Source organism: Oryctolagus cuniculus, chromosome 20, assembly GCF_051225735.1.
Source record: "Oryctolagus cuniculus isolate XC-2025 breed Fujian yellow rabbit chromosome 20, ASM5122573v1, whole genome shotgun sequence".
Classification (NCBI taxonomy): domain Eukaryota; kingdom Metazoa; phylum Chordata; class Mammalia; order Lagomorpha; family Leporidae; genus Oryctolagus; species Oryctolagus cuniculus.
This window is the reverse complement of record NC_142886.1, coordinates 40,429,682-40,457,310: the sequence shown is the minus strand read 5'-3', so window position 1 is coordinate 40,457,310 and position 27,629 is coordinate 40,429,682. Positions and strand designations below refer to the sequence as shown.

General features: G+C 51.1%; 1 protein-coding gene across 15 annotated transcripts in view; it reads left to right on the top strand.

The window, feature by feature from the left end:
- The window catches only part of NRDE2 (NRDE-2, necessary for RNA interference, domain containing), an 85,633-nt gene that overhangs the window by 49,988 nt on the left and 8,016 nt on the right, over positions 1-27,629 (top strand). For 12 of the 15 annotated variants that reach the window (XR_016226789.1, XM_089322645.1, XM_089322646.1 and 9 more), the window contains 8 exons: positions 4,096-4,546; positions 5,335-5,740; positions 7,319-7,452; positions 10,378-10,498; positions 16,168-16,343; positions 18,235-18,621; positions 19,648-20,582; positions 21,999-22,137. Coding sequence is in view for 11 of the 15 variants with exons in the window: in XM_089322645.1 (XP_089178771.1) it covers positions 4,096-4,546; positions 5,335-5,740; positions 7,319-7,452; positions 10,378-10,498; positions 16,168-16,343; positions 18,235-18,621; positions 19,648-20,582; positions 21,999-22,137 (2,749 nt within the window). In the remaining 4 variants the exon portion in view is untranslated. The remainder of the gene's footprint in view (positions 1-4,095; positions 4,547-5,334; positions 5,741-7,318; positions 7,453-10,377; positions 10,499-16,167; positions 16,344-18,234; positions 18,622-19,647; positions 20,583-21,998; positions 22,138-27,629) is intronic. The other 3 variants (XR_016226790.1, XR_016226792.1, XR_016226793.1) reach the window with 1 other exon arrangement.

The following is a 27,629-nucleotide window of genomic DNA, read 5'->3' as shown; positions in this document are numbered from 1 at the left end:
CACCCGTATGGGATGCTGGCTCTGCTGGCAGAGGCTTTATCTGCTTTGCCACAGCACCAGCCCCTGAGGAGCCGAGTTTTATAAAATGATAATTTAGACTTACCTAGCACTTACTGTGTAGTAGACATTGTTCCAAAGTTCTTATATTAATACACTGTTGATCACCCCAGCAACTGTGTGACATAGGAGCTGTTATCTCCAGTTTACAGATGAAACTGAAGCACAGATTTAAGGACTAGATCAAGGCCACTCAGCCTACAGTGTGGGAGCTAGAATTTGGAGCCAGGCAGTCTGGCACTGTGAGGACTCTCAACGAAAGATTTATGGTGCCCGGTTCTCTCTGCTCCTGGGCTCAGGCCCACCGAGGAGAGGTGGGGCAGAACAGTAGCTCCATTTACCCATACTCCCCCCCCCTTTCTCTTGTCTCATAAGCCTTCAGTGTTTATTTATTTATTTATTTATTTTTATTTATTTATTTATTTATTTTGACAGGCAGAGTGGACAGTGAGAGAGAGAGACAGAGAGAAAGGTCTTCCTTTGCCGATGGTTCACTCTCCAATGGCTGCCGCGGCCGGCGCACCGCGCTGATCCGATGGCAGGAGCCAGGAGCCAAGTGCTTTTCCTGGTCTCCCATGGGGTGCAGGGCCCAAGCACTTGGGCCATCCTCCACTGCACTCCCTGGCCACAGCAGAGAGCTGGCCTGGAAGAGGGGCAACCGGGACAGAATCCGGTGCCCCGACCGGGACTAGAACCCGGTGTGCTGGCGCCGCTAGGCAGAGGATTAGCCTAGTGAGCTGCGGCGCCGGCCCTTATTTTTTTGTTTTGGTCAGATGCCTATGGCTGCATCCATTTAAATAAATGTATGTATGCCATTACTTAACTGCCAAAGTAGGGGTTCCTGTCCTCTGGAGTTAATCCAGTGAAGGCTAGCTGATTATTTGATGAGAAACAGTGCCTTCATTTGGGGGAATATTGCATTATGATACATCCTAGTCCTTTCCAGTTATTAAGATTCTATGGTAGGGCTGGCGCCGTGGCTCAATAGGTTAATCCTCCACCTTGCGGCGCCAGCACACCGGGTTCTAGTTCCGGTTGGGGCGCCGGATTCTGTCCCGGTTGCCCCTCTTCCAGGCCAGCTCTCTGCTGTGGCCAGGGAGGGCAGTGGAGGATGGCTCAAGTCCTTGGGCCCCACACCCGCATGGGAGACCAGGAGAAGCACCTGGCTCCTGGCTTCGGATCAGCGCAGCGTGCCGGCTTTGGCGGCTATTGGAGGGTGAACCAACGGCAAAAAGGAAGACCTTTCTCTCTGTCTCTCTCTCTCTCTCTCTCACTGTCCACTCTGCCTGTCAAAAAAAAAAAAAAAATAGATTATATGGTAAATGATAAATTGAATACAATCTAAATATCCAACCATAGGGAAAATGGTTAAATAAGTTATGGCACATCCATCCGATGGAACAGTTTGAAGTCCATCAAATGGTATTTTCTGAGACTAACGGTATAGGGAAATGCTTACAAGTGGAGGGAGAAGCCCAAGACTGACAACAATTGTTGTTTTCCTAAAGATTTATGTATTTATTTGAAAGGCAGAATTAGAGATCTTCGTCCTCTGGTTCACTCCCCAAATGGCCACAGTGGCTGGAGCTGGCCTGGTCTGAAGCCAGGAGTTTCTTCTGGGTCTCCCACGTGGGTAGCAGGGGCCAAAGCACTTGGGACATCCTCTGATGCTTTCCCCAGGCACATCAGCAGGGAGCTGGATCAGAAATGGAGCAGCCAGGCCGGCGCCGCGGCTCACTAGGCTAATCCTCCGCCTAGCGGCGCCGGCACACCGGGTTCTAGTCCCGGTTGGGGCGCCGGATTCTGTCCCGGTTGCCCCTCTTCCAGGCCAGCTCTCTGCTGTGGCCCGGGAGTGCAGTGGAGGATGGCCCAGGTGCTTGGGCCCTGCACCCCATGGGAGACCAGGAAAAGCACCTGGCTCCTGGCTCCTGCCATCGGATCAGCGCGGTGCGCCGGCCGCAGCGCGCCGGCTGTGGCGGCCATTGGAGGGTGAACCAACGGCAAAGGAAGACCTTTCTCTCTGTCTCTCTCTCTCACTGTCCACTCTGCCTGTCAAAAAAAAAAAAAAAAAAAAAAAAAAAAAAAAAAAAAAGAAATGGAGCAGCCAGGTCTTGAACCTGTGCCTAGGGGATGCCAGTGTCACAGGCAGCATCTTTACCTGCTATGCCACAACTCTGGCCTCAACAACTGTTTTTAAAAAGGATGTGGGGGTGGGCCAGCACTGTGGTATAGTGGGTTAAGCTGCCGCCTGCAGGGCCAGCATCCCATATGGGTGCTGGTTCGAGACTCGGCTGTTCCACTTCCGATTCAGCTCTCTGCTATGGCCTGGGAAAGTAGTAGAAGATGACCCAAGTCCTTGGGCCCCTGCAGCCGTGTGGGAGACCTGGAAGAAGCTCCTGGCTCCTGGCTTTGGATTGGCGCATCTCCGGCCATTGTGGCTAACTGGGGAGTGAACCAGCAGATGGAAGACCCCCATCCCCCACCCCGCCTCTCCTTCTCTCTCTTTCTGCCTCTCCTTTCTCTGTGTGACTCTGACTTTCAAATAAATAAATAAATCTTAAAAAAAAAAAAACAAAAGGATGTGTGTACCTATAATGTACTCAAATGTACCTATGTATGTACTCAAATGCATGTCTGAAAGTAGCTAATAATGTAGGAAAATAAGATTTTTCTATCATTTTTTTTTTTTTTTGGACAGGCAGAGTGGACAGTGAGAAAGAGAGACAGAGAGAAAGGTCTTCCCTTTGCCGTTGGTTCACTCTCCAGTGGCCACTGCAGCCGGCACACCGCGCTGATCCGAAGCCAGGAGCCAGGTGCTTCTCCTGGTCTCCCATGCGGGTGTGGGGCCCAAGCACTTGGGCCATCCTCCACTGCCCTCCCTGGCCACAGCAGAGAGCTGGCCCGGAAGAGGGGCAACCGGAACAGAATCCGGCGCCCTGACCGGGACTAGAACCCAGTGTGCCAGCACCGCAAGGCAGAGGATTAGCCTAGTGACCTGCGGCGCCGGCCCTATCAGTTTTAAAGTCAGAGAACTCAGTAAACATTTTTAAAGACACTTGAATATCTAAAATCTTGCGCGTTGTTAGTGATACGGATGAGGAAACAATGCTGTTGAAATAGTATTAGTTAAGGAGACCAAAGCCCGCTGTGTTGAAGTTTCTTCCTTAAGGAATGACAACTGTATCTAGAGTTCTGTTAGCACAGTTTTCCCTTGCCACCCCTTTGCTAGAGCTGTTTGACTTAGGTGGATGGAGAGGGATTATTGTGAGGTGTCCTAGGAGGAACTGGGAGTGAGGCTAGAAAGGGGTGGAGAGAGCCTTTGGGTGATGTGTGAGAGGAGCCCAGCCTGACAGGCTGAGGCAGAGAGGTGCTGGCGGACCACGCAGCAGCCAGGAGGCTGTGCTGCTTGGGGTGAAGGGAGGCAGAGCATGTGGCAGTTACAGAGGATGGAGGTAGCACTCCCCTGCGTTTCTACCCACAGCATTTTATTCTGAGAACTTGCAGATGTACAGCAGAAGTTGAAAGAATTTCACAGTACCCACCTCTGTGTTCTGCCATTGGCACCCTGCTGACCTTGCTTTGTTGCACAGCTGTCCATGCACCATCTTTTCCTGGTGCATCTGAGAGTGAGCTGCAGACAGTAGACACGGGACCCCGTAGGTTCCAACATCTTAGTGTCCTCCAGGAACAGGGCGGCACAGGGAGGACAGTTTCTGCTGGCTGATGAAGTGACAGACTGCATGCGGGGTGCCTTAGCTGCCTTGCTGCAGGGGAGTATACGCCGTTCACCTTTAGAGGCTGGCTTGGTTCAGTTCAGGAGATGGTGAGGAAGAGTCGAAGTGTTAGAGGAAGCAGTGAGGGCAGGCAGCCAGGGCTCGTGGTCTCTGAGTAGACACAATTTGAAAGGAAGATGTGTGGTCAGCTCACGTCACCGAGGGTTTGGGTCCATGAGCCTTTGCCCATCCAGAGGCAGTTGGCTATTCATTCTTTAGGTAACTGTTTTTTTTTTTTTTTTTTTTTTTTTTTTTGTAATACAAGATACAGGAGGAAAGGAGATTCCTGCCTTGGCATAAACCCCAAGAAACAGTGTATTTCTTGGGAAGGGGCTTCCACAGAAAAGAAGCGGACCCGTAAGCATGTTGAACGCTATTTTACAAAGAAGAGTGTGGGATTGATGAACATCGATGGCGTCGCCATTACCAGTAAAACTGCATCTCCCTCCGCTGAGCCAGGCCCCTTTATCCCAGTGAGGGACTCGGACGATGTGACTGCTCCTGTTGCAACCTGGCTGAATCCTCTAGGGGTTTATGATCAGTCAACCACACAGTGGTTACAAGGACAGGGTCCTTCAGAGCAAGAGTCAAAGCAGCCTGACTCACAGGCAGACAGAGAGAATGCTGCTCTCAAGGCCAAGGTCGAGGAGTTTAACAGGAAAGTTCGGGAGAATCCTTGGGATACTCAGCTGTGGATGGCATTTGTTGCTTTTCAGGTAAGCATGGCTGTCTTGGATCTGGTCTGTTAGGATTCCATTCCCGCTTCTGGGCAGCACCTCTTGAGCTGCCGTGAGGAACCCTGGCCCTGGGCAGACAGAGATGACTGGAATACAGCCCTGAGCTGCTCACAGCCCGTGAGGAAGCCTGATGTGACGAATAAACACAGCCTGGGTGGTCCGTGCTGGGTGTCACTTGGGAGTAGAGTGAGGGATTGACTCACTGCTGGGGAGGAGAGAGGGGGCTGCCACGAGCATGTGATGTGGGAACAGAATCTTGAAGGAGGAGTGGGCGCCCCTGGCAGGGAGAGGTCTTCCCAAAGGACAGAGTGCACAGAGCTGAGAGGAGGCTGCTCAGGACGTGGCCTGGTTAGAGCTGGGCACTCGCCTCCTCCAGTACCACACGGAGTCGTCTGAGTCCCGCCTTGTGACCCGCTCGCACACTTAGCCCTATTTGTCCTACGTTTGTTTGGTCGAGTCGTTGGTAAGGTTAGCCCTTCAGAAAAGCGTTCCAAGGATTGTGTGTCAGTTATCGGTACATAAAGCCAAGTTTAAAATGGCAGCTCTAGACAGGTGGGTCAGGTGAAATAAACACAAGATGAAATACACTAGGTGGCGTGGATACCCTGGGCGCCAAGCTTCACTAAAAGCAATTGTAATAAACACATCGCTACGGAGAAGGTCTGAGTACAGTTCATTGGAGGGGTGGGGAAGCCACTGGGGCTGTGTGCAAGTCTGTGAAGGCACTGTGGAAACTGCATTGGTAAGCTGGTGTTTTTGTTGTTGAGGATGAGGTCATGCGGTGTCCTGGCCTATACGCCATCGAGGACGGCGAGCGGGAGAAGCGGAAGAAGTCCCTGAGGCTGCTCCTGGAGAAGAAGCTGGCCGTCCTGGAGCGGGCCGTCGAGAGCAACCCGAGCAGCGTGGAGCTGAAGCTCGCCAAGCTGCAGCTGTGTGCCGAGTTCTGGGAGCCCTCCGCTCTGCTCAAAGAGTGGCAGAAACTGATTTTTTTACACCCTAATAATACAGCCCTTTGGCAGAAATACCTTTTATTTTGCCAGAGCCAGTTTAGCACCTTCTCAGTATCAAAGATTCACAATCTGTATGGAAAGTGCCTGAGTACTTTGTCGGCTGTGAAGGACGGCAGCGTCTTGTCTCACCCCGCGCTGCCTGGCACGGAAGAGGCGATGTTTGGTAAGGAGACCGCGAGATCCATGGGCTGGGAGGGGGACGTGCCTGTGACCCCACTGAAAATGAGGGTTTATGTGTGCTTCAAGTTTGAAAAGTCCAGCTCATGTGATACAACAAATTTTTTTTTTTTTAAGTATTCTAATCTTGTTGATTACTATGGATTACCAATCCTCCCAGTGCTCTCCTGGTGTGTGTTCGAGCCAGGAGGGTTAAGGAAGTGTCAGTGACAACAAGTTCAAACTCTCCTGCTGTTTAACCAAGTAAACGTGGTCAGGCCGTTTGGCTGCTTTGGCTCTGGGCGGCCTCACCTGTGGGACTCCTGTGCTTGTCACCCGGTTGCTGTCTCCGATGGGAATGTGCTCGCAGGCCCCCTTGCCAGCCATCACTGCACAGATGAACACTCTTGGTGTTGTGCCATTAATGCATTTGGTGTCCCGAAGGAGCCTGGAATAGACATCTTGGTAGAATTGAGGTTAGGAGTTTGCTTGGTATGCAGGAGCTGGAGAATATCACTCTTGAACTTGAATCCTGTGTGCGTCCCATATTTGGCTGTGGCATGGCCATGGGCAGGTTCCTGACCTGTTTGAGCTCCAACTTCTCCATCTGGGACAGTAGTGCTTTAATGTTGTGCCCATTAAGTGAAAAGGTCTCCGATGAGTGCAGCTCAGGCATTTACTTTACTGACGCTCCTGCTAATGAGTAATAGTGTTGGCATCTAAAAGTAACAGATCTTTTGCCCTAGAAATAGCATCACCACAGTGACAGAGGGAGTCTCCCATGACACCATTTGATTAATGCTGTTTATTTAAAAAAAGTTTTTATTAGAATTCCCCTCTGCTGGTTCATTCCCCAAATGCTTGAGACAGCCGAGGCTGAACCAAGGCTGAAGCCAAGGACTGGGAACGCAACCCAGGCTCCCTCCTGGTGTCAGGAACCCAGTTACTTGAGCCATCACCGCTGCCTCTCAGGGTCTGCATTGGCAGGAAGCTGGAGTCAGGAGTGGAGCCAGGAACTGAACCCTGGCACTCTGATGCGGGATGTGGGTGTTTTAACCACTGGATCAAAAACCATCCCGACTTATTGCTATTTAGCAAATGGAATTATGCTACACTGCAGGTGAACTGAGAATTTCAGACCTGGAGCCTTGATTTAGTCACAGCAGACTCTAAACATGTGGTGAAGGTAGCTGGTGCATAATGCCATCTAGTGATGCCTTGAGGAAGATCTTTGCTCTCTGCTAGAAATCTACAACGTCATTCTTATCCTGCAATTTTGTGGGTAATAATGAGCTTTGAGAATTTGGTAGCCAATATTCAGACCACCCCTTGACTTGCTGTATTTGCTGTGTGGCTTTTATTTGTCTGATAGCTTCAGACATAGAATTCCTTTACTTGAACTATAGCACTGTTGTGACTGCTTTTACATCAGGACATGTATGTGTCACAGCTTTGAAAATACAGCAGTCATGGCAGGCCGGAGGTGGTGTCGGCCTCGCATTGCGTGCTTGAGCGGTTCGGGTCCTGCCCTCGTGTGGGATCAGCGGGACTCTGACCTGTGCCCTCCCTGTTCTCCCTGGTGCAGCGCTCTTTCTTCAGCAGTGCCACTTTCTGCGGCAGGCTGGCCACTCGGAGAAGGCCGTCTCTTTGTTCCAGGCCATGATTGACTTCACTTTCTTCAAACCCGACAGCGTGAGAGATCTGCCGACCAAAGTGCAGGTACCACGTTCCGCTTGCATGTCCTCTCTCTCTCTCTCTCTCTTTCTCTTTCCCTGCCTCCTTGATATTTTTAGAAATACCCTTTTCCAGTTCAACTGAGGATGAATTCTTTGAAATATTCCTGTAATCCAAGGAAAATGGCTTAATAAAAGCAGTGAAATATATAGAGATGAAAGTAAATTCCTCTTCCCCCTGTAAGTATCAAGACACACTGATGTCTCTCTTACTTTGGCTGTAGTTTAAATGCTAATTATTTCCAGCAGTCAGGGGAACAATTGTGACATTTTATTGATTAGTTGATGCCCTGGTCTGAAGCGCTGGCGTCCCAAATGGGTGCCGGTGCAAGACCCGGCTGCTCCACTTCTGATCCAGCTCTGCTATGGCCTGGGAAAGCAGTGGAGGATGGCTCAAGTGCTTGGACTCCTGCACTCACATGGGAGACCTGGAAGAGGCTCCTGGCTTTGGATCAGCCCAGTTCTGGCCGTTGTGACCATTTGGGGAGTGAACAAGAAGATGGAAGACTTCTCTTTCTGCCTCTGCCTCTCTGTAACTCTGCCTTTCAAATAAATAAATATATCTTTTTTTTTTTTTAAGTCTGTTTGGAAAGACTGAGCTCACCTTCCTGTGGAGTTTTTATGAATTGCTAGTACAGACAATTTTGATTGTGCTGCCTCTGAACAAAATTATGTGAAAGAATTATACCTGTTAAGGCTGGCACCGCAGCTCAATAGACTAATCTTCTGCCTGTGGCGCTGGCACACTGGGTTCTAGTCCCCGTCGGGGCGCCTGATTCTGTCCTGGTCGCTGCTCTTCCTGTCCAACTCTCTGCTGTGGCCCTGGAGGGCAGTGGAGGATGACCCAAGTCCTTGGGCCCTGCTCCCGCATGGGAGACCAGGAGAAGCGCCTGGCTCCTGGCTTCGGATCAGCCCGGTGCGCCGGCCGCAGCGCACCAGCCACAGCAGCCATTTTTGGGGGTGAACCAACGGAAAAAGGAAGACCTTTCTCTCTGTCTCTCTCACTGTCCACTCTGCCTGTCAAAAAAAAAAAAAAATTATACCTGTTAATTTTGGTATAACTGATTATTAGTAAGGTAGTTAAGGTAACTTAAAGACATGCTTTGATATCTTAAGGGTATATTGTACTATAGAAGTGATTTTTAGCCGACATCAAAGAGCACTGTGGGTCAGGATCCAGAGCTATCCTGCCCCACGCCTTTACAGAGACCACTGTGATGAGAGCAGCTACTGGTGACTATGAGGCTACTGCCCATGCCTGACAGCTCTGACGGCTCTGAAAGGTCGAGAGACTGATGCCATGGTCTTGAGATTTTAAATGCTAATGGCACGTGGGTTCCTGCTTCCAAGGCATTTACCTGAACAAGGCTTCTTACAGAACAGTGTTCCCTGTGGCCTTTCTAACTGAGAGACATTGTTGCCGCAAGCTTGGTAGCACAGCATAAACAGTGGAGTTTGATACTGCTGGTCTGTGTCTGTGGGATAAACAAATTGGTTATAACCACTTATCACATCTTTTTTTTTTTTTTTTTCTTAATACACTTCTCTTTCTTGAGGGCATTTTCTTCCATCACGGTTCTTAGAGCAAGACCTATGAAGAGGGGCTGTAGTCTTCCAGGTCCCCTTCCTGAGGCTGCTGTGTGCCCTTGGAGTAAGGCCCATGTGGGAGGCTCGTGCCCTGCCCTGACTCTCCTGCAGATGGCACTCTACCGGGCATGGGTGGTGCTGCCTGGACTCGGGCTGGAATTACCTGTGGCTCCCAGTACATGGTGTGCCTGTTGGAAACCTGCTTATCTTCTTCCAAGGATCTCTTACAAAAGCTTTGGTTGAGTGGGTTGCTGGCTCATGTTGAAAGTCTGCTTGTCAGTTGGTGATACAGCCCTGTCCCTGCTTCACTGCTGTGCTCACCCTCTCTTCCTGGGCAGACCCAGTGCCCAGGCAAATGAAGGAGGAGCTCCCTGGGCAGCCTTCACAATGCAGACCGTTTCACTCACTGGACACCTGCCTTTAGAACTCTGTGCTGACAACTTTTATTGAGTCCCTACTGTGCGCTGAGCTCTGTGCCATGTGTTAGGAATATACTTCCGAGGTTGTTTCCTCAAGGGCTCATGGTCTGTCCCATTGGAACTTTGTGGCACCTTCCCCTCACAAGGGCTTGGGAGCAGCATGACTTCAGTTACTGTGCAGGGGGTCCAGTGGTGTTCGGGGAACTGGCAGTGCCGCTGTCCCTGGTTAGGCTGGCCTGACAGGATCAGAACCAGGAAGCCACCCCTCTTTGTTTTTTTAAAGATTTATTTATTTGAAAGAGTTCACTCCTCAAATGGCTGCAGTGGCTAGGGCTGAGCCAGGCCAAAGCCAGGAGCTTCTTCCAGGTCTCCCATGTGGTTGCAAGGGCCCAAATACTTGGGCCGTCTTCCAGTGCTTTTCCCAGGCCATTATCAGGGAGCTGGATTGGAAGTGGAGCAGCCAGGACACATGAACTGGCACCCATGTGGGATGCCAGCGCAAGTGGCAGCTGTATCTGCTACGCCAAAACACTGGCCGTGAAACCTCTACTTTTGGCCCCAGCTGCAGTCCCTTCTCGCCTCTCTGCACCTTGGCTGGTCTTGTATAACCTCATCTCGGAAGCATCAGTCCGTCACTGTGGCCATATTCTGTCAGAAGTCAGTAGGTCCAGCCCATGCTTGATTTGAATGCCACCAGGCAGGGAGGGTAATGGGGGGCTCTCTGGGTGTTGCCTACTGCACTAGATAATTGTTTTGGGGGTATGTGTCACAGATCAACTTCAAAGGCTGATGATGGACATTTCAGGACCCTAAGCTCCCATTTTGCCCACTAGCACTTATTTTGCCCAGTGACTCAGCAGTTTTGTTCAAGGTAGGCCTAACTGCTCTTTTCTGAACCTGAACAGGTGGAATTCTTTGAGCCCTTCTGGGATAGTGGAGAGCCCCGGGCTGGGGAGAAGGGAGCCCGGGGCTGGAGAGCGTGGATGCACCAGCAGGAGCGCGGTGGCTGGGTGGTCATCAACCCAGGTGAGTCACCTCTCAGTGAAGATGGGAGTGGTTTTCTCTTCCGGGATTTGTTTTTACCTCCTTGTGATTGTTTCTAAGCTGTTAGTGGCTTAAGAACTTTTTATAAAGCACAGGATGTCAACTGTACATTAAGCGGGAGTCCCGCGAGAATCGATTGTTTCTCCCCCTTGGAGGTGGTAGAGCCGGCTGCGTCCCCTCCCGCAGGACGTTACTTCCGGGGATTGGCGTCTCCGGTCGTTCGGTGCAGGAGTGGGGAATATCCACCTGCGGGTCCCATCGGGCCCACGCAATCACTGGTCTGGCCCTGCCAAGGCAACCACAGGCAGCACTCAAAATGCAGGCGATCTCTAGCAGGCTAATCTTTAAGTTGCTGATTTTCCACGGCCCATGAATGGCGTTACACATTTTCAGAGGCCGTGGGCAGACAAGAGGTTCCCCCGCTCTGCTGGAGTTTGCTCCTGAAGAGGTGATGTTGCTGCTTCCCACCCCTCCTCTCGTTCTTTCTCCTGGGCGTTTAGGACGGTGTCTTGGCATCGTACTAACCCACAGATCCTGTGGAAAGGACTTGGCTTTTTTAGGAGAATTATGAAATTATTTCCTAGCATTGGTGTAGCTGTTACTCTGCATGACCCCAAAGTACTTCCCAGGTGCATGCTCTAACACAGAGTTGTGTGGTAGACTGTAGTAGGAGCCACAAAGGTGATTTTAAATCATCTGGGACCCACATTAGAGAGTAGAAAGTAACAGGTAGGGGCTGGTGCTGTGGCGTAGCAGGTAAGCCTCATCCCGCGACACATGCATCCTATACGGGTGCTGATTTGAGACCTGGCAATCAATATTTAAAAATTATGAGATTTTGCCTTGTTTTTCATACTATTTGAACTTGAGTGTGTATTTTACACTTGTAGCACCTCTCAGTTTCAAGGAGCTGCTTTCCACGTGCTGGGAGCCACACGCTCATGGCCGTGACTTTGCAGCTGTCAGACTGCTGTGGCACTTCTGGCACTCTGCTTCCGGGCAGGTGTTGGGGGTGGGGTGGGTGAGGACAGCATGTAGGTGGCCCTTCCTGTGGCTTGGCCTGCCCTTCCCAGACCTTTCTGGGCTTTGGTTTCTTCATTGCAGAGTGACAGCTTTGGATTTGGCACTGTCTGTGTGGCAGCTCAGAGCTCTGGTCAGGTGGCGTTTCTACCACTAAGTCCAGGAAGAGGCCCTTCAGGTGTCTGGGTTACTTTTGCTCTGGGCAGCACCTACCGGGGATGATCCTGCAGCGCTCGGGTTGTGGGAGGCTGCACGCTCAGGTTCCTCTGGAGCGCCCTTTCCCAGAAGGAGCCTGCACTTGTCCTGTATGTGCAGAGAAGCCGCCTGCGTGGTGCCGGGGAGGTGCTGCTGCTCCTGACCACCGAGTCTGCAGACGCAGCGAGGACCAGAGACTGAAGTCCTGGAAACTCCGCTTCCTCTGGGGGCTGACACAGCCTGGGTCTGCGGTTTTAGGCTGTTTTGTTTGTGTTTTTGTTAAGGAGTGAGAGTGTGACTCTGTGGAACCTGTGTGGGGCGATCGCTGCATTCTGCGTTTCTGTTGGGTAGAAGCTGTGGTTTCATCCTGGTGTCCCGAGGCTGAGTTAACACTGCTTCTCTAGTACGAGTCAGATGTCGCTTGTCACTCTGAATCAGATGGAAAGTTAGTTTTCTTTGAAAGTTAGTGCAGCTGTCTGCACCTTAATTTTTGGTATCAGGTTAAGGAATGTGTTGGTGCTTGCATTCCCTAAATCTTTGCAGATATCTTCATTATGGGAAATCTTGTACTGAGTTTAATGAATTTATTTTCAGTTAGTTACAGAATCCTTTAGAAAACTAGCAGGATCAAAAGGTTGAAAATTTTATTTCCAGGAAGCCAGTTGATAACCATTTTTGCTTTTATTTTTAAGTTCTTTCTCTTTTTTTAAGATTTATTTATTTGAAAGTCAAAGTTAACACAGAGAGAGAAAGAGAGGTGGGGTGGGGGTCTTCCATCTGCTGGTTCACTCCCCAGATGGCTGCAATGGCCAGAGCTGTGCCGATCCGAAGCCAGGAGCATTTTCCACATCTCCCATGTGGGTGCAGGGGCTCAAGGAATTGGGCCATCTTCTACTGCTTTCCCAGGCCATAGCAGAGAGCTGGATGGGAAGTGGAGCAGCCGGGACTTGAACCGGTGCCCATGTGAGATGCCGGCACTGCAGGTGGTGGCTTCACCTGCTATGCCACAGTGCTGGCCCACGAGTTCTTTCTGTTAAAATAAATGCTTTATTTATTTATTTTTTGAAAGGTGGAGCCATGGTGGTGGTGGGGAGTGGGAAAGAGGGTGGTAGTGGGGAAGGAGAGAGAGGGAGAGAGCGTCTATCCATTGGTTTAGTTCCCAAATGACCACAACAGTGAGAACTGGGCCAGGCTTTTGGCCAAAGCCAGGAACTCCATCCTGGTCGCCCATGTCGCAGGGGCCCAAGTACTTGGACCGTTTTCCTGTGCCTTTCCAGGCAGATTAGCAGAGAGCTGGATCAGAAGTGGAGCAGCCAGTGCTTGAACTTTCTCTCTGATCCCTGTTATGTATATTTGCATGTCTAATACCATATTGGGTCTGAAATGTTAGCTTATGCATTATGCATTTAAATTATGTGGAGTTTTTGTTTATTTTGTAATGTTTCTGAATCATAAGAGGTTAAAAACACTGGAGAGGTGATGTGTGCCCTGCGTGCAGGTCACCCAGTGCCACCTGTGGTGTGACTTCACAGCCAGGGAGCTAACCTTGGAGCAGTCTGCAGAGGTTAGTCGCCTGTGCCCAGTTTCTCATGCACTCACTGCGGGGGTGCGTGTGTAGTCCTGAGCAGTTGTCTCACGCGTGGAGCTTTCCTTTTTAAACAGCTTCCACCCTGCTAATCTATGATTACATTATTTCGTAAAAGAACAAGTGGACTCATGCAGTATGTAACTTTTTGAAAAAGCCAGTTCTGGTTGTAAGAAAGTGTCAATTTTATATACTTTATTTGGACATTGTTTGTTAGATAGCTCTCATTTGCTCGTTCACTTTCGAAATGCCCTCAGTCGTTGGGCTGTGGCCAGGAGCCAGGAGCCACGTCCAGGTCTCCCATGAGGGCCACAGGGGCCCAAGTACTTGGGCCATCCTCTGCTGCTTTCCCAGGTGCATCGGCAGTGAGCTCATTTGGAAGTGTTGCAGCTGAGACTTGAAATGCACTCTGATACGAGGTGCTGGCATCAAAGTGATGGCTTAACCCACTGCGCAACAATGCCTGTCCCTCTACGTTTAATGAATTTTTTTGAGGAACTGCCATTTTCCATCACAGCCCACCATTAATGCACAAGGTTCCCATATCTCCCATATCTTGGCAACACTTGTTTTCTATGTAATTTTTTAAGTAATTATTTAAACATTATTTGGTTCTTGAGAGGCAGAGAGAGACAGGACTTCACGTTTGTTGGTTTACTCCCCAGATGCTAGGGACCTGGGAACTCAGCCCAGGTGTCCCATGTGGGTGGCTAGGACTCAGCTGCTTGAACCAGCACCTACTTCCCAGGGGATGCATTAGCAGGAAGCTGGGATCGGGAGTAGAGCTGGAATTCAGACTCCTGTGTGGGATGTGGGTATTCCAAGAAGGGTCTTAACTGCTGTGCCAGATAACCTGCCCTCTGTGACTGTCTGAGTGTCTTACTTAGCATAATTCTCCTTAGAGACATGCAAGTTGTTAGTGTATCAGTGGGTGGACATTTTTATTGCTGAGTAGTATTTCATGGTATAGATGTATACTTGTGTGGTTGTCTACCTACTGTAGAACATTTGAGCTGTTTCCAGTTTTGGGCTGTACAAGTAAAGCTGCTGGCAGTGATGAACAAAGTTGTTACGAGCATTAGTGTATAGGTTTTTGCTTGGGGCTGTGCCCAAGAGTGCAGTTAGGATAAGTGTGTGTTTAGTTTTAAGTGAGACTGCCAAAATGTTTCCTGTGTGGCTGTACCATGTTACATACCTCACTGGTTGGTTTCTTAATATTATACTTCACAGATGACTCAGTTTTTCTCTTCTATTCTGCACAGAGTATATTGTCAGTTGACTTCTTTTTTTCCTTAAAGATTTATTTATTTGAAAGGTTGAGTTAGAGGGAGAGACAGCAAGCTTCCATCCACTGGCTTACTCCCCGAAGGCCCACAAAGGCCAGGTCTGGGCCAGGCCCAAGTCAGGAACTTGGAACTCCACAGATCCCACATGACTGGCAAGGGTTCAGGCACTCAGGCCATCTTCTGCTGCTTTCCTAGGCACATTAGCATGAAGCTGAATTGGAAGTGGAGCAGCCAATTCTAACAGCTTAACCTGCTGTGCCATAATGCCAGCTTCTTATTTTTAATTTTAATTTTATTTTTTTTAAGATTAATTTTATTTGAAAGGCAGTTATAGAGGAGAGACTTTTTTAAAAAGCAATTTCAAGTGAGCCTAGGTCCTAATTAACTATAAGGCCATTGAAATATCATTGAAATATCATTTAGCTTTCTAAATAATACAGTACTTCTGGCTGGCGCCGCGGCTCAATAGGCTAATCCTCTGCCTGTGGTGCCAGCACCCCAGGTTCTAGTCCTGGTTGGGGCACCGGATTCTGTCCTGGTTGCTCCTCTTCCAGTCCAGCTCTCTGCTGTGGCCCGGGAGTGCAGTGGAGGATGGCCCAAATGCTTGGGCCCTGCACCCGCATGGGAGACCAGGAGGAAGCACCTGGCTCCTGGCTTTGGATCAGCACAGTACACCAGCTGCAGCGGCCATTGGGGGGTGAACCAACAGTAAAGGAAGACCTTTCTCTCTGTCTGTCTGTCTGTCTCTCTCTCACTGTCCACTCTGCCTGTCCCCCCCCCCCCCAAAAAAAAAATACAGTACTTCTAACTACATGTGGTTATTTAAAATAAAATTTTAAAGAATTCAGCTCCTTGGGGCCGGCACTATGGCACAGAGGTTAAAGCCCTGGTCTGCAGTGCCCACATCCCATAATGGCACCGGTTCGAGTCCCCGCTGCTTCATATCTGATCCAGCTCGCCTTTTGGTGCATCTGGGAAAGCAGCAGAGGATGGCCCAAGTGCTTGGGCCCCTGCACCCACGTGGGAGACTTGGAGGAAGCTCCTGGTTCCTGGCTTTGGATTAGCTTAGCTCTGGCCATGTGGCCATCTGGGGAGTGAACCAGTATATGAAAGACCTCTCTCTGCCTCTCTCTGTAACTCTGTCTTTCAAATAAATAAAATAAATCTTTAAAAAAAAAATTCAGCTCCTTGACTAGCTACATTTCAAGTGCCCAGTAAGTCTGCTGTGGCTGCTGGCTACTGTCTTAGTGTAGGTGTGGAGCATGTCATCATTGTAGAAAGTTCTGTTGGATGGTGCTGTTCTAGAATATTTCGTTCCCATCATAATTCCTGCGATAGCATTAAAAATCTCCGGATTCCATCTCCTTACCTGCCTGGTTCTCTTGGGACCCCAACTGATGGTGAGAGAGACCTTGAACCCGCCGAGTGCCCTGGAAGGGCTGGCATGGCTCGGACTCTCCTCGGCCCCCTGGGTGCACGTGCGGAGGCTGGCCTAGCAGGCAGATTGGGTAGCGATGGTGGGTATTTGGCCGCTCAGGTGAACTTGAAGTTTCCTTCTTGTCTAGATGAGGATGATGATGAGCCGGAAGAGGACGACCAGGAGATAAAGGATAAGACTCTGCCCAGGTGGCGAATCTGGCTTGCTGCTGAGCGTTCCCGAGACCACAGGCATTGGCGGCCCTGGCGCCCTGATAAGAGCAAGAAGCAGACAGAGGACGACTGTGAGGATCCTGAGAGACAGGCACGTACGCTCCACCCTGGAGCTCTTTGCTGTCCTCCCACTCCCGTTGTGTCTGGCTGTCGGGACGCAGGTGGCTGGGGCTCTCCGAGCACGTGGCAGGCTTAGGAGAGGCTGGCCTGCTCCTGCCGGTGTCTGGGGAAACTTGGTGCTGCCCTGTGTCAGCACAGAGTGTGGCTGGCTGCTGACGGAGTGTGCAGGCACCTGAGCAGTCGCTGCCCCAGCAGGAGGGCAGGCTCTCGTGGTCACCCCGCGGCAGATCACCTGGCAGGTTGTTAATTTTTCATCTGGAAACCCATGGGCTCAGGTTCTAAAAACATGATCATTATCCTAGATCTCTACCTGTGTCTCCTTTCCCTAGCCCATTTTTGGATCTGTAAAGACAGCTGCTAGATTTGACTCGAAGATGAGCGACAGAATGCAGAGTCCGTTTTGGGACAGTCAGGCACAGCCTGTCATGCAGAGAGATAACTGGTGTTGGGTGCAGGCACTTGGCCTGCGTGGTCTTGCTCACGGTCACTGTAAGATTTGATACATGTACATGCTGCTTTGTGTTTAGTGGCCAGCAGCTCTAGAGGTTTTGCATTAAAATGAAGGAAGAAGTGCTGTTTTGGTACCTTGAATTGACACAGTTTCACTAGATACTGACGGTTACTTGGCATATGACGTGCTGTACATGTGATGCCCTTCACGTACAACACAGGAATCATGGCAGCCATGCTCTGCAGGCAGGGAACTTGGTTTGCTGCCGTATATCACCAAGCCTGGAGCAGTGCTTGTCCCAGTAACATTCTTGCATGTTGAAGGAATCTTTATTTGGTACAAGGGCAGGGCTGAAGGCCCCAGGGTGCCGGCCCGTGTGAGGAGTGGGAATGGGGTAGCTAGGCTGCATGCAGCACACAGAGAAGGGGGGCAGAGGAAGAGGGGCTCTCTGGGCAGAGGAAGGAGGGGTGACCTCAGGGAGGCCCCGTGCAGTGAGTGTTGTGGGAGACGTCTGCGTGGGAAGCCCCTCTCCTGGCTGAAGCTGCAGGTGTAGAGAGCAGGATCTCCTTTTTTGGTTTTGGGATTTTATGAGTTCCTGGCTGTCCTTCAGTGGGTTGGTTCTCATGGCAGCCTGTTGTCAGCTGGGCTCGGGAGCAGACTGCTGTGGGGCAAGTTCTGGTCATTCAGCTCTTTGTCCAGGCAAAGCCCAAGGGAGAAGAACCTTGTGATGAATTGATGGTTTGGTGAGTCCAGCCCAGACAGTCTCATTTATTGTGCTTATGTTTTGATTTCCTTTTTGCTGAGAGCCACAGAGACCAATCAGTTAAGCAGTGGCTTGAGTCAGACGGTAGTCTGCTTGTCATTATTACATGAAACCAGCTGTGAACACTTAGCATTCTTCTTGTGCTCTACTAATTGTTCTTACCCTGGTCCACTGCTCGTGTAGTAGTTTCTTACCTTACTCCTGTTCATCTGTTTGGAGCCTGTTTTTCATATCCTGAAGCAGTTTTATACAAAGAAGCTGTAGATTGTTACGTTCTTATCTTCCCTTCTAAAAAGATTTTCACAGTTATAATTTATCAAAGCAACTATGAAAGAATTGCGTGTGCTTTTGGAAGTGAACCTGAGTCTAGATTTTCTACAAATCCAGCAGGAGACTTTGAAGGCTTTGGGCTTGAGCCTGCTGGTGCCTTGCCTGTGTCCCAGTGCTGCCTGGATGTGTGAAAACGATAATGGCGCAGCAGGGCAGCTGGGAGTTAATCTCCAGCTGTCCACGTTGCTTTCTCGAATTTTGCAGAAAACTTAGTGCCTGCCTACTTAAAATGTAATGATGTTGAATTATTCCTACATCCATATAACAGTTGGAAGCTTTGTTTCATTAAATGGGCCACTGGTTCCGTCTCTGTTGCAGGTGCTGTTTGATGACGTTGGACAGTCTCTCATCAGACTCTGCAGTCCCGATCTTCAGTTCCGACTCGTCGAGGCCTTTCTGCAGGTCCTGGGCGTGCCTTCTGGCTTCACACCTCCCGCCTCCTGCCTTTACCTGGCTATGGACGAGAATAGCATCTTTGATAATGGACTTTATGATGAAAAGCCCTTGACGTCCCTCAGCCCTTTGTTTTCTGGTGTCAGCAGCGTTGGCCGGATGGACCCCCTGGGCTGTCGGCGGTGGACCAGGGGTCACGGTCGGGAGGGCGAGGACTTCATCCGCAACATCTTCCACCTTGTGATGCCTTTGTTTTCAGGCAAGGAAAAGTCTCAGCTCTGCTTCTCCTGGCTGCAGTACGAGATTGCCAAGGTAACTGCAGCGCCTGCCCGTGCCGGGGCCTCGTGGTGTCACAGCGGTGTTTCTGGAGGAGGGGAAGAGGTCTGGGAGTTCTTCCTCCGATGACTCCAGGGTGGGGGGTGGGAGTTTGTGGTCCTCCTCAGAGGGGACTCGGGGAGGAAAGTGGAGCCTGCCTTGCTCCCCGTGACTCTGGGGCCGCCTGTTGTGTTGAGTCTGGTATTAGCAGATGCCTGTGATTATATGAGCAGTTAGTGTTAAGAAGCAGCTTAAGCTAAAGCAGGGTTAGAGGGTTTAGGGGCTTATTAACATAGATAAAATAAGCTACTTACTTTCCCTTACTGTGTCTTTCTGATGGAAGTTAGTCTGCATCGGCTGTTCTGCCCTCTGCTGGTCGCCATCAGTATTGACTTAACGCCCAATGTTCCCAAGCCTTGACTGTAGCTTACACACACCGGGTTGAATCAGAATAGTGACTTTTTTTTTTTTTAAGATTTTTTATTTATTTATTTGACAGAGTTATAGACAGTGAGAGGGAGAGACAGAGAGAAAGGTCTTCCTTCTGTTGGTTCAGCCCCCAGATGGCCACTACGGCCGGAGCTAGGCCGATCCGAAGCCAGGAGCCAGGCGCTTCTTCCTGGTCTCCCGCGCAGGTATAGGCGCCCAAGCACTCGGGCCATCCTCCACTGCCTTCCCGGGCCACAGCAGAGAGCTGGACTGGAAGAGGAGCAACCGGGACTAGAACCCGAGGCCCATATGGGATTCCGGCGCCGCAGGCAGAGGATTAGCCAAGTGAACCATGGTGCCGGCCCCAGAATAGTGTCTTTTATAAAGTCTGGTTGGAGAAGAACATCATTTAGGGAGATTCCAGGTAGAAATCCGGGTGTATTGCTCTAGGGCCCTGATCCTTCTCAGAGCGCTGGTGTTCAGCAGATGTGTGATGAGGAAGTGCAGTTGCCTTTCTGTCCTCAGCGCTTTCTAGCTGGCAGCTTTAGAGCTACACAGCCCCTGGAGTTACCCTTTCTTTCTTTTTTCCAATAGGTCATTTGGTGTCTTCACACTAAAAATAAGAAGAGATTAAAATCACAGGGGAAAAACTGCAAAAAACTAGCAAAGAATCTCCTTAAGGAGCCAGAAAACCGCAACAACTTTTGCCTCTGGAAGCAGTATGCGCATCTGGAGTGGTTGCTTGGCAACACCGAGGACTCCAGGAAAGTTTTCGATACGGCGCTCAGCCTGGTGGGAAGCAGAGACCTGAAGGACCATGAACTCTGTGAGCTTAGTCTGCTCTATGCCCAACTGGAGGTGGAGACGGAGCTGTCGCCAGACTCCACGGGGTCCGCCACGGCCCGAGCTGTCCACGTATTAACCCGACTGACCGAGAGCAGTCCCTACGCGCCCTACACGGGGCAGGTGTTGGCTGTGCACATTCTGAAGGCCCGGAAGGCTTACGAGCACGCGCTGCAGGACAGCCTGAGTGAGAGCTGTGGCCCCACTCCAGCGCCTGTCCCTTCCGTTAGCTGCCTGATCAGCTTGGTCAGGTGCTTTATGCTCTTCCAGTATTTGACTGTAGGGATTGACGCTGCCGTGCGGGTGTATGAGCAGGTGTTTGCCAGACTGAAGGAGTGTGTTTTCCCGGAAGGCTCTGGCCTGGAGGACAGAGCGGGCTCCCCGAGTCTGAGCAGAGTCCTCGAAGCGGTCACCCTGATGCACACGACTCTGCTGCAGTTCCACATGAGAGTCAGCGTTTACCCTCTGGCTCCTCTGCGAGAGGCGCTCTCAGAGGCTTTACAGCTGTATCCTGGCAACCAGGTCCTTTGGAGGTCATACGTGCAGGTGCAAAATAAGTCCCACAGTGCCAGCAAGACTAGAAGATTCTTCGCTGCAATCACCAGGTCTGCCAAACCCTTGGAGCCTTGGCTGTTTGCAATTGAAGCTGAGAAGATGAGGCGAAGGCTGGTGGAGACGGTCCAGAGGTGATTCCAGAGTCCCACAGACCTGGGGGTCCCTGAGCACTTGCACGGCCTCAGGAACAGGGAGCTCCAGGCTGCACAGGGCTGGAGCCTTGGCTGGGCTGCTCCAGGTGCTGTGCAGTGCCATCATGAGAGATGAAGCAGATGGGTACAAGGTAGCACCCTCTCATTAGGTGCCTCAGCCTGTCTGCTTTGGCCATGCTCTCGGGAATCCTGGGGGTTGCTTCTGGTGAGTGTGTGTGTGTGTGACCCAAGGGGCTGCAGTGAAAGCACACCGGCTGAGAGCAGGGGCTCTGGAGGCCAGTGCAAGCGTGCCACCTGCTGGCTGGGGGACCGTGGGCAAGCCCTCACCTCTGAAAGATTCTCTTCTGTCCAATGGGAATAAGGAACCTGCCGCCTTGGGCGCTCTGAAAGGTCATGGGGAAAGTGCTTGGCACAGAGAGACTGCATATCCCAGGCTAGCTTCAGTCAGTGTTGCTGCTGGCAACAACATCGTGGTTTAATGTCTTTATTTTCATCTACTTGGAAGGCACCGAGAGAGAGAAAGATAGATCGACTTCCCTACGCTGGTCACTCCCCACATGTCTGGCAGTAGTCAGGATGGGGCCAGGCTATAGCTAGGAGCCCAGAACCTGAGCAACAGGGGCCCCAGCACTTGGGCCGTCTGCCCCTGTGTTCCAGGACCCCTTAGCAGGAGGCTGGGTCAGAAGTGGAGGTGCCTGGCCTCCCAGCAGGCTCTCTGATAGGGGATGCGCGCATCTGAAGTGGCAGCCTCCTCTGCCGTGTGCCACAGTGCCCTCCCCAGGTGTCATGTTTTAATTGCCACCTTTTGGTATAGTTTTTTTTTCTTAACCCGATTGTTAATGACAGTCTCGAGAAGCAGCTAGCTTGGGCATCATCATTGCTCCCAGAATCTTTCTGCTGCTACCCCCGGCCTTATAAATGAGGCAGAATCGCCTTGCCAGTGGTATTCCACCTGATGTGCCTGCTTGCTCTCCTCCTCTGGGATTTGAGTCACTCTGTGTGACCCTTTGTCCTTTCCTCCCTGTGAAGCAGAATTTGTGTTCTGTGGACTAACGGGAGGGCTTCCTTAGACAGCAGGAACGTGCGGAGTTTGTGTGTGATCTCTTTAGACAGCAGGAACGTGCGGAGTTTGTGTGTGATCTCTAGACGGATGCAGCGTGGTGTAGCAGCCGCAGAGCGCTGGGTGCTGCCTTCCTCTGGCCGCGGCGAGGGCACGTCACGCCCGCCCTGCGCACTAGCTTCCCACCAGCGCTGGGACTGACACTGCCTCGCACTGTCTGCTCGTGCTGGTGCTGGTGCTGGTGCTGGTGCTGGTGCCCGCCATCACTAAAGCGGCCCTGGCTGCTGTGGTGCGGGGGCAGGCCGTCTCCGGTGACACGAGCCTTTGCCTTGCAGGGTAGGTGGTGGAGAGGTCCACTGCACGATTCCCGAGACTGGCCTGACGCACCGGATCACGGCCCTGTTCGAGAATGCGCTGCGGCGTGAAGATGGCAGCCAGTGCCCCCTACTGTGGAGGATGTATTTGAACTTTTTGGTAAGAAAATATTTAGATTTTGTGATTTTTTTTTTTTAAGATTTATTTGAGGGCCGGTGCCGCTGCTCACTAGGCTAATCCTCCACCTTGCGGCGCCAGCACACCGGGTTCTAGTCCCAGTCGGGGCGCCAGATTCTGTCCCTGTTGCCCCTCTTCCAGGCCAGCTCTGCTGTGGCCCGGGAGTGCAGTGGAGGATGGCCCGAGTACTTGGGCCCTACACCCCATGGGAGACCAGGATAAGTACCTGGCTCCTGGCTTTGGATCAGCGCAGTGCGCCGGCCGCAGCATGCCGGCCACAGTGGCCATTGGAGGGTGAACCAACGGCAAAGGAAGATCTTTCTCTCTGTCCACTCTGCCTGTCAAAAAAAAAAAGATTTATTTGAAAGGTAGAGTTGTGGGGAAAGAGGGAAAGAACCTCCCATCTGCTCATTCACTCCCCAAATGGCCACAATGGCCAGGGCTGGACCACACAGAAGCAAGGAGCCAGGAGTTTCCTCCCAGTCTCCCACATGGGTGCTGGGGCCCATGCACTTAGACCATCTTCCATTGTCATCCCAGGCACACTAGCAGGGAGCTGGATTGGAAGCTGGAGCAGCCGGGACTTGAACCAGTGCCCATGTGGGATGCTGGCGTTGCAGGTGGCAGCCCCACGACTGTGTTTCTGTGCTGAACTCTTCATCTGTGAGAAGATGCACGTACCCAGCAGGCACGCATGGGATGTTGGGAGGGACTCATTTTGACTCTCACACTTACTAGTGCTGGCTCGCCCTTACGGGGACTCTGATGGACTAAAGTCAGGTCTCCTAGGTTTTGAGAGGGTTGTGAGTTACATATTTACTCCAGATACTTGCTAGAAAGAATAGAACTTAACATGGGTTATCTGGGTTGACTTCATTGAGTTAGCGTCTTGGAAAATGGTCTAAGAGCTTTCATTTGAAAGAGACAAAAGTCTTTGCCATTCTGCTCATAAGAATTTCCAGGTCCTTATTAAAAAACAGGATTCAGTCTAGAATGTGGTTTTAAAAGTGGGCGTTTCCAAAGCAGCATCTGCACTTAGAAGTTCCTTGGTGATAGGAGCAGGGAGCCAACATTTAATCTGAGTGTGCAGATGAGTTTTGTGAAGCCTGAGTTGTCCTGGCCTTGCATTAGAGACTTGCAAGTGGGTTGGGCCTCATTTACTGTGATAACATCTGTTGCCAAGTGGATGGTGTTATTCTGTTTTTAAAAATTTTAATAAGATTTATTCATTTATTCACAAGGTGAGGAGGAAGAGACAGCTTCTCTCCATTAGTTCACTGTGAAATGTTTGCGACAGCTGGAGACTGGAATTCCATCTGGTCTCCCACACAGGTGGCAGGGGCCCAGTCACTTGAGTCATTTTCCACTGCTTTTCCCAGGCACATTAGCAGGGAGCTGGATGGGAAGTGGAATAGCTGGGACCTGAAATGGCACTCATGTGGGATGCCCGTGTTGCAGGTTCAGCTTAGCCCACCACAGTGCTGGCCCAGTATTCTAGAAACAGTCTTCGGGCCTCTCGCTTGTGTAAGGCAGCTGAGTCACATCTAGGTGACCTCTAGTGAATGTCAAACTTCTCAGAAGCCAGGAATGGCTGTTGTTGTTTCTAAGTCTTGTCTGTGTATTTGATTATTTCTGTAGGATAAATTCTCACAACTCAGAGTATTTGAGCATTTCCATTTGAGATAAGGCAAAGCTGGGGTGTAAAAAGATGGAGAGACCCTTGCAGAATGTGTGGTAGATAAGACCTTGATGGTGGAGTAAAGGAAAGACAGCCAGAACTTAGAACTTCCTATACTTCTATTTAACCCGAGAACATCCTGATGGATTGTAACAGAATACAGTTGGATTAGTTACGTAATATTTTTTAATCACTTGTTTAGCCCTTGTGTATTCTAAAAGCTAAACTTTAAAGCTGTACAGTATTACCTGCTAGGTATTGTGGGGAGCAACTGGGAGCAACTCGGACTAGACTAAGTTACTGGAATTAAGACTTATTCTATGCATCTGCTCTCCCACAATATGGCGCTGGGAGAGGAGGAAACAGCTTCTACACAGCTGCCTCCAGTTCAACCAATAAACTGTAGGACCTGCTCCTGATTGGAGGAGAGCAGCGTACTCGGCGTGTGGGTAGCAGAGTTGGGATTGGTGGAAGAGGACTATAAAGGAGGAGAGAGACAACATGCACCAGGAACATCTAAGGGAACACCTGTGCAGCTCCCGAGAGAGCCGGCCGGCGGTGTGCCACTCCCCCGCGGAAGTGGGGAAAGTGGCAGGGGGAACCGCCCTTCCACGGAGGTGGAAGGGACGGTAGCCAACCCGGGAAGAACCAGCAGCAAACCCGGGGAGGGCCGAGCAGGCAAAAGAACAGCGCAGGGTCCTGTGTCGTTCCTTCACGAAGAGGGGGAGCGACATAATGGTGCCGTGACTCGGATAGGAAACCTAGGCAGGGTTTAGTGTCATTCCTCCACGAAGAGGGGGAGCGACATAATGGTGCCGTGACTCGGATAGAAAACCTAGGAGGGAAGAAACGGGAAGAAGTGGGAAAATACCGGAGAGAGAGACTAGCAAAGAGCCTAGGGAAAAGCCGGACAGAAAAGGTGCTGGAAGAAGCTATCGAAAGCCTAGGCATAGACTCGGATACGGACTATGGCGGGAAAGCTGGGAGAAATCTCTAAGGTCGAAAGCGAAAGTGGAAGCTAGAAGAAACTTGGATACGGACTGTGGGGAGAAGCCAGGAGAAATGAGAGGGGAATATTGTTGGAAGAAAAGTTAGGAAACATACCGGGTAGAGAAAAATATGTTAGGGAGGATGAAGCCGCGGGGGCAGGCCGATGCGGAGACGTAAGCTATGTTGGAATTCTTCAAGTCAGCCCGGGGAACAAAAGGCAAAAAGCTAGACACATAAGCCAGGTTGGAATCCGTCAGATTAGCCCGGGGAGCAAAAGACGGGAAGCCAAACCGAAAGGCGCAGACGTGAGCTAGGTTGAATTCGCCAGGTTAGCCCGGGGAACTTAGACTGAATACCGGTGGCGGAAACGTGAGCTAGGCTGTGTGACTCGCAGAAGCCGCCGCGCGCAGAGAGAGCGCGCGGGGCACAAACGGGGAGAGCGCACGGGGCGCTAATAGAGAGAACGTGGGGCTGGCACGAAGGCCGTGGTGCAGGTGCGAAGGGCGCGGAGACCGCGGAGCGTGCGCGACGCCTGAAAGCCGCGCAGAGCCGGGAAGCCGCCGTGGGGCGAGGCGCTGAGAAGCAGCCTCGGGGCGGGCGCCGGGAAGCTGCAGGGATAAGAGAAACAGAAGTTTAGAAGTAAAATGAGAGAAATAGGAATGCTGGCAGAAAGAAGTAAAATAGGAGAAATAGGAATGCCCGGAGATAAAGAAATAGAGAAAAATAAGGCCTCCCCACAACATGGCAATGAGAGAGCTTGGATTCGGTCTGCCTGATTAGGGAGGTGGTGAGCACCTGCAGGCGGCTAGCAGCTTATGCGCTGCAGGTCACCGAAGACAGGCACGAATTAACATCAATAAGTCTCCCCACAATACGGCAATGAGAAGGCTTGGATTCGGTTTGCCTGATTGGTAGGGCTTGTAAGCACCTGCAGGCAGTTCTAGCAGAGCAGAGCATGTGCTGCAGGGCACCGAACACAGGCATGCATCAGCGCCTAAAAACCTCCTCACAACATGGTAAAGAGAGGACCCGGATTCGGTTTGCCTGATTGGTAGGGCTTGTAAGCACCTACAGGCAGTTCTAGCAGAGCAGAGCATGCGCTGCAGGGCACCGAACTCAGGCACGCATCAGCGCCTAAAAACCTCCTCACAACATGGTGAAGAGAGGACCCGGATTCGGTTTGCCTGATTGATAGGGCTTGTAAGCACCTGTGGGCAACTCTAGCAAACAGAGCAGAGTATGTGCCGTGGGGCACCGAAGACAGGCGCGTATCAACGCCAAAAATAAAAAGAAAGGGGGATCTGTGGGGAGCAACTGGGAGCAACTCGGACTAGACTGAGTTACTGGAATTAAGACTTATTCTATGCATCTGCTCTCCCACAATATGGCGCTGGGAGAGGAGGAAACAGCTTCTACACAGCTGCCTCCAGTTCAACCAATAAACTGTAGGACCTGCTCCTGATTGGAGGAGAGCAGCGTACTCGGCGTGTGGGTAGCAGAGTTGGGATTGGTGGAAGAGGACTATAAAGGAGGAGAGAGACAACATGCATGAGGAACATCTGAGGGAACACCTGTGCAGCCCCCGAGAGAGCCGGCCGGCGGTGTGCCACTCCCCCGCGGAAGTGGGGAAAGTGGCAGGGGGAACCGCCCTTCCACGGAGGTGGAAGGGACGGTAGCCAACCCGGGAAGAACCAGCAGCAAACCCGGGGAGGGCCGAGCAGGCAAAAGAACAGCGCAGGGTCCTGTGTCGTTCCTCCGCAAAGAGGGGGAGCGACAAGGTATCTGTTCTTTAGTTAAAAAAAGAAGAACATTTCAGTCTGTACTCAAGAAGTACATAAAACTGATTAGTGTTGATTTTCAAGTCTTATAAGTATTTGTTTTCTGTGGTTATATATTAAAAAAAAAAAAAAAAAACAAACAGAAAGAATACATTTAGGAGCTAGGAGAGGTGTGGGCCTCCTCTGGACTCCTGTCTTAGATCCCAGAATGTATCTGGTTGCTTCCTTGGACTCTAATGGGGCAGTGTGCTGAAGGCCCCGGGTCACCGCGGACATGTTACCTGGGCACAGCTGTTGATCCATACAGACACAGTGCTGGGGCAGACGCGGCATTAGAAATGAATTGCCACAGACATGTGCCTCTCCCTACCGTTTATTCTTCAGACCAGAGCTTGGATTTCTGTTGGCTCCTGGTGTGAGATGGAGGCCCTCAGAAGTTCCTAGGTGGTACGGTGCTTGTGGCACCCCGACGCCACGGCCTGTTCTTCAGAGTTGGCAGCTTGGGGCACAGGGCCGGGAGACCTGGGTTTTAGTGAAACCTCTCTGGTATGCACAGCACAAATATTCTGCCAGTCTTTTTTTGTTTGTTTAATTTATTTATTTGAGAGGTAGAGTTACAGAGAGGGAGAGACAGAGAGAAAGGTCTTCCATCTGCTGGTTCACTCCCCAAATGGCAATGACAGCCGGAGCTGTGCCTATCCGAAGCCAGGAGCTTCTTCTGTGTCTCCCACACGGATTCAGGGGCCCAAGCACTTGGGCCATCTTCCACTGCTTTCCCAGGCCATAGCAGAGAGCTGGATGGGAAGAGGGGCAGCCAGGACTTGAACCAGCACCCATGTGGGATGCCAGCAACACAGGCAGAGGCTTAGCCTACTACGTCACAGCACCAGTCCCTGCCAGTCTTTCTACACAGAGGAAAGGCCTTTGCATGTGTTAAGGTCAAGCTTGACATCTGCTGGCCTCCCCGGTTAGACTAAGGGTAAGGTACAGATGTGCTCAGTGTTTTTACTCAGAAGCTTCCGTGAACC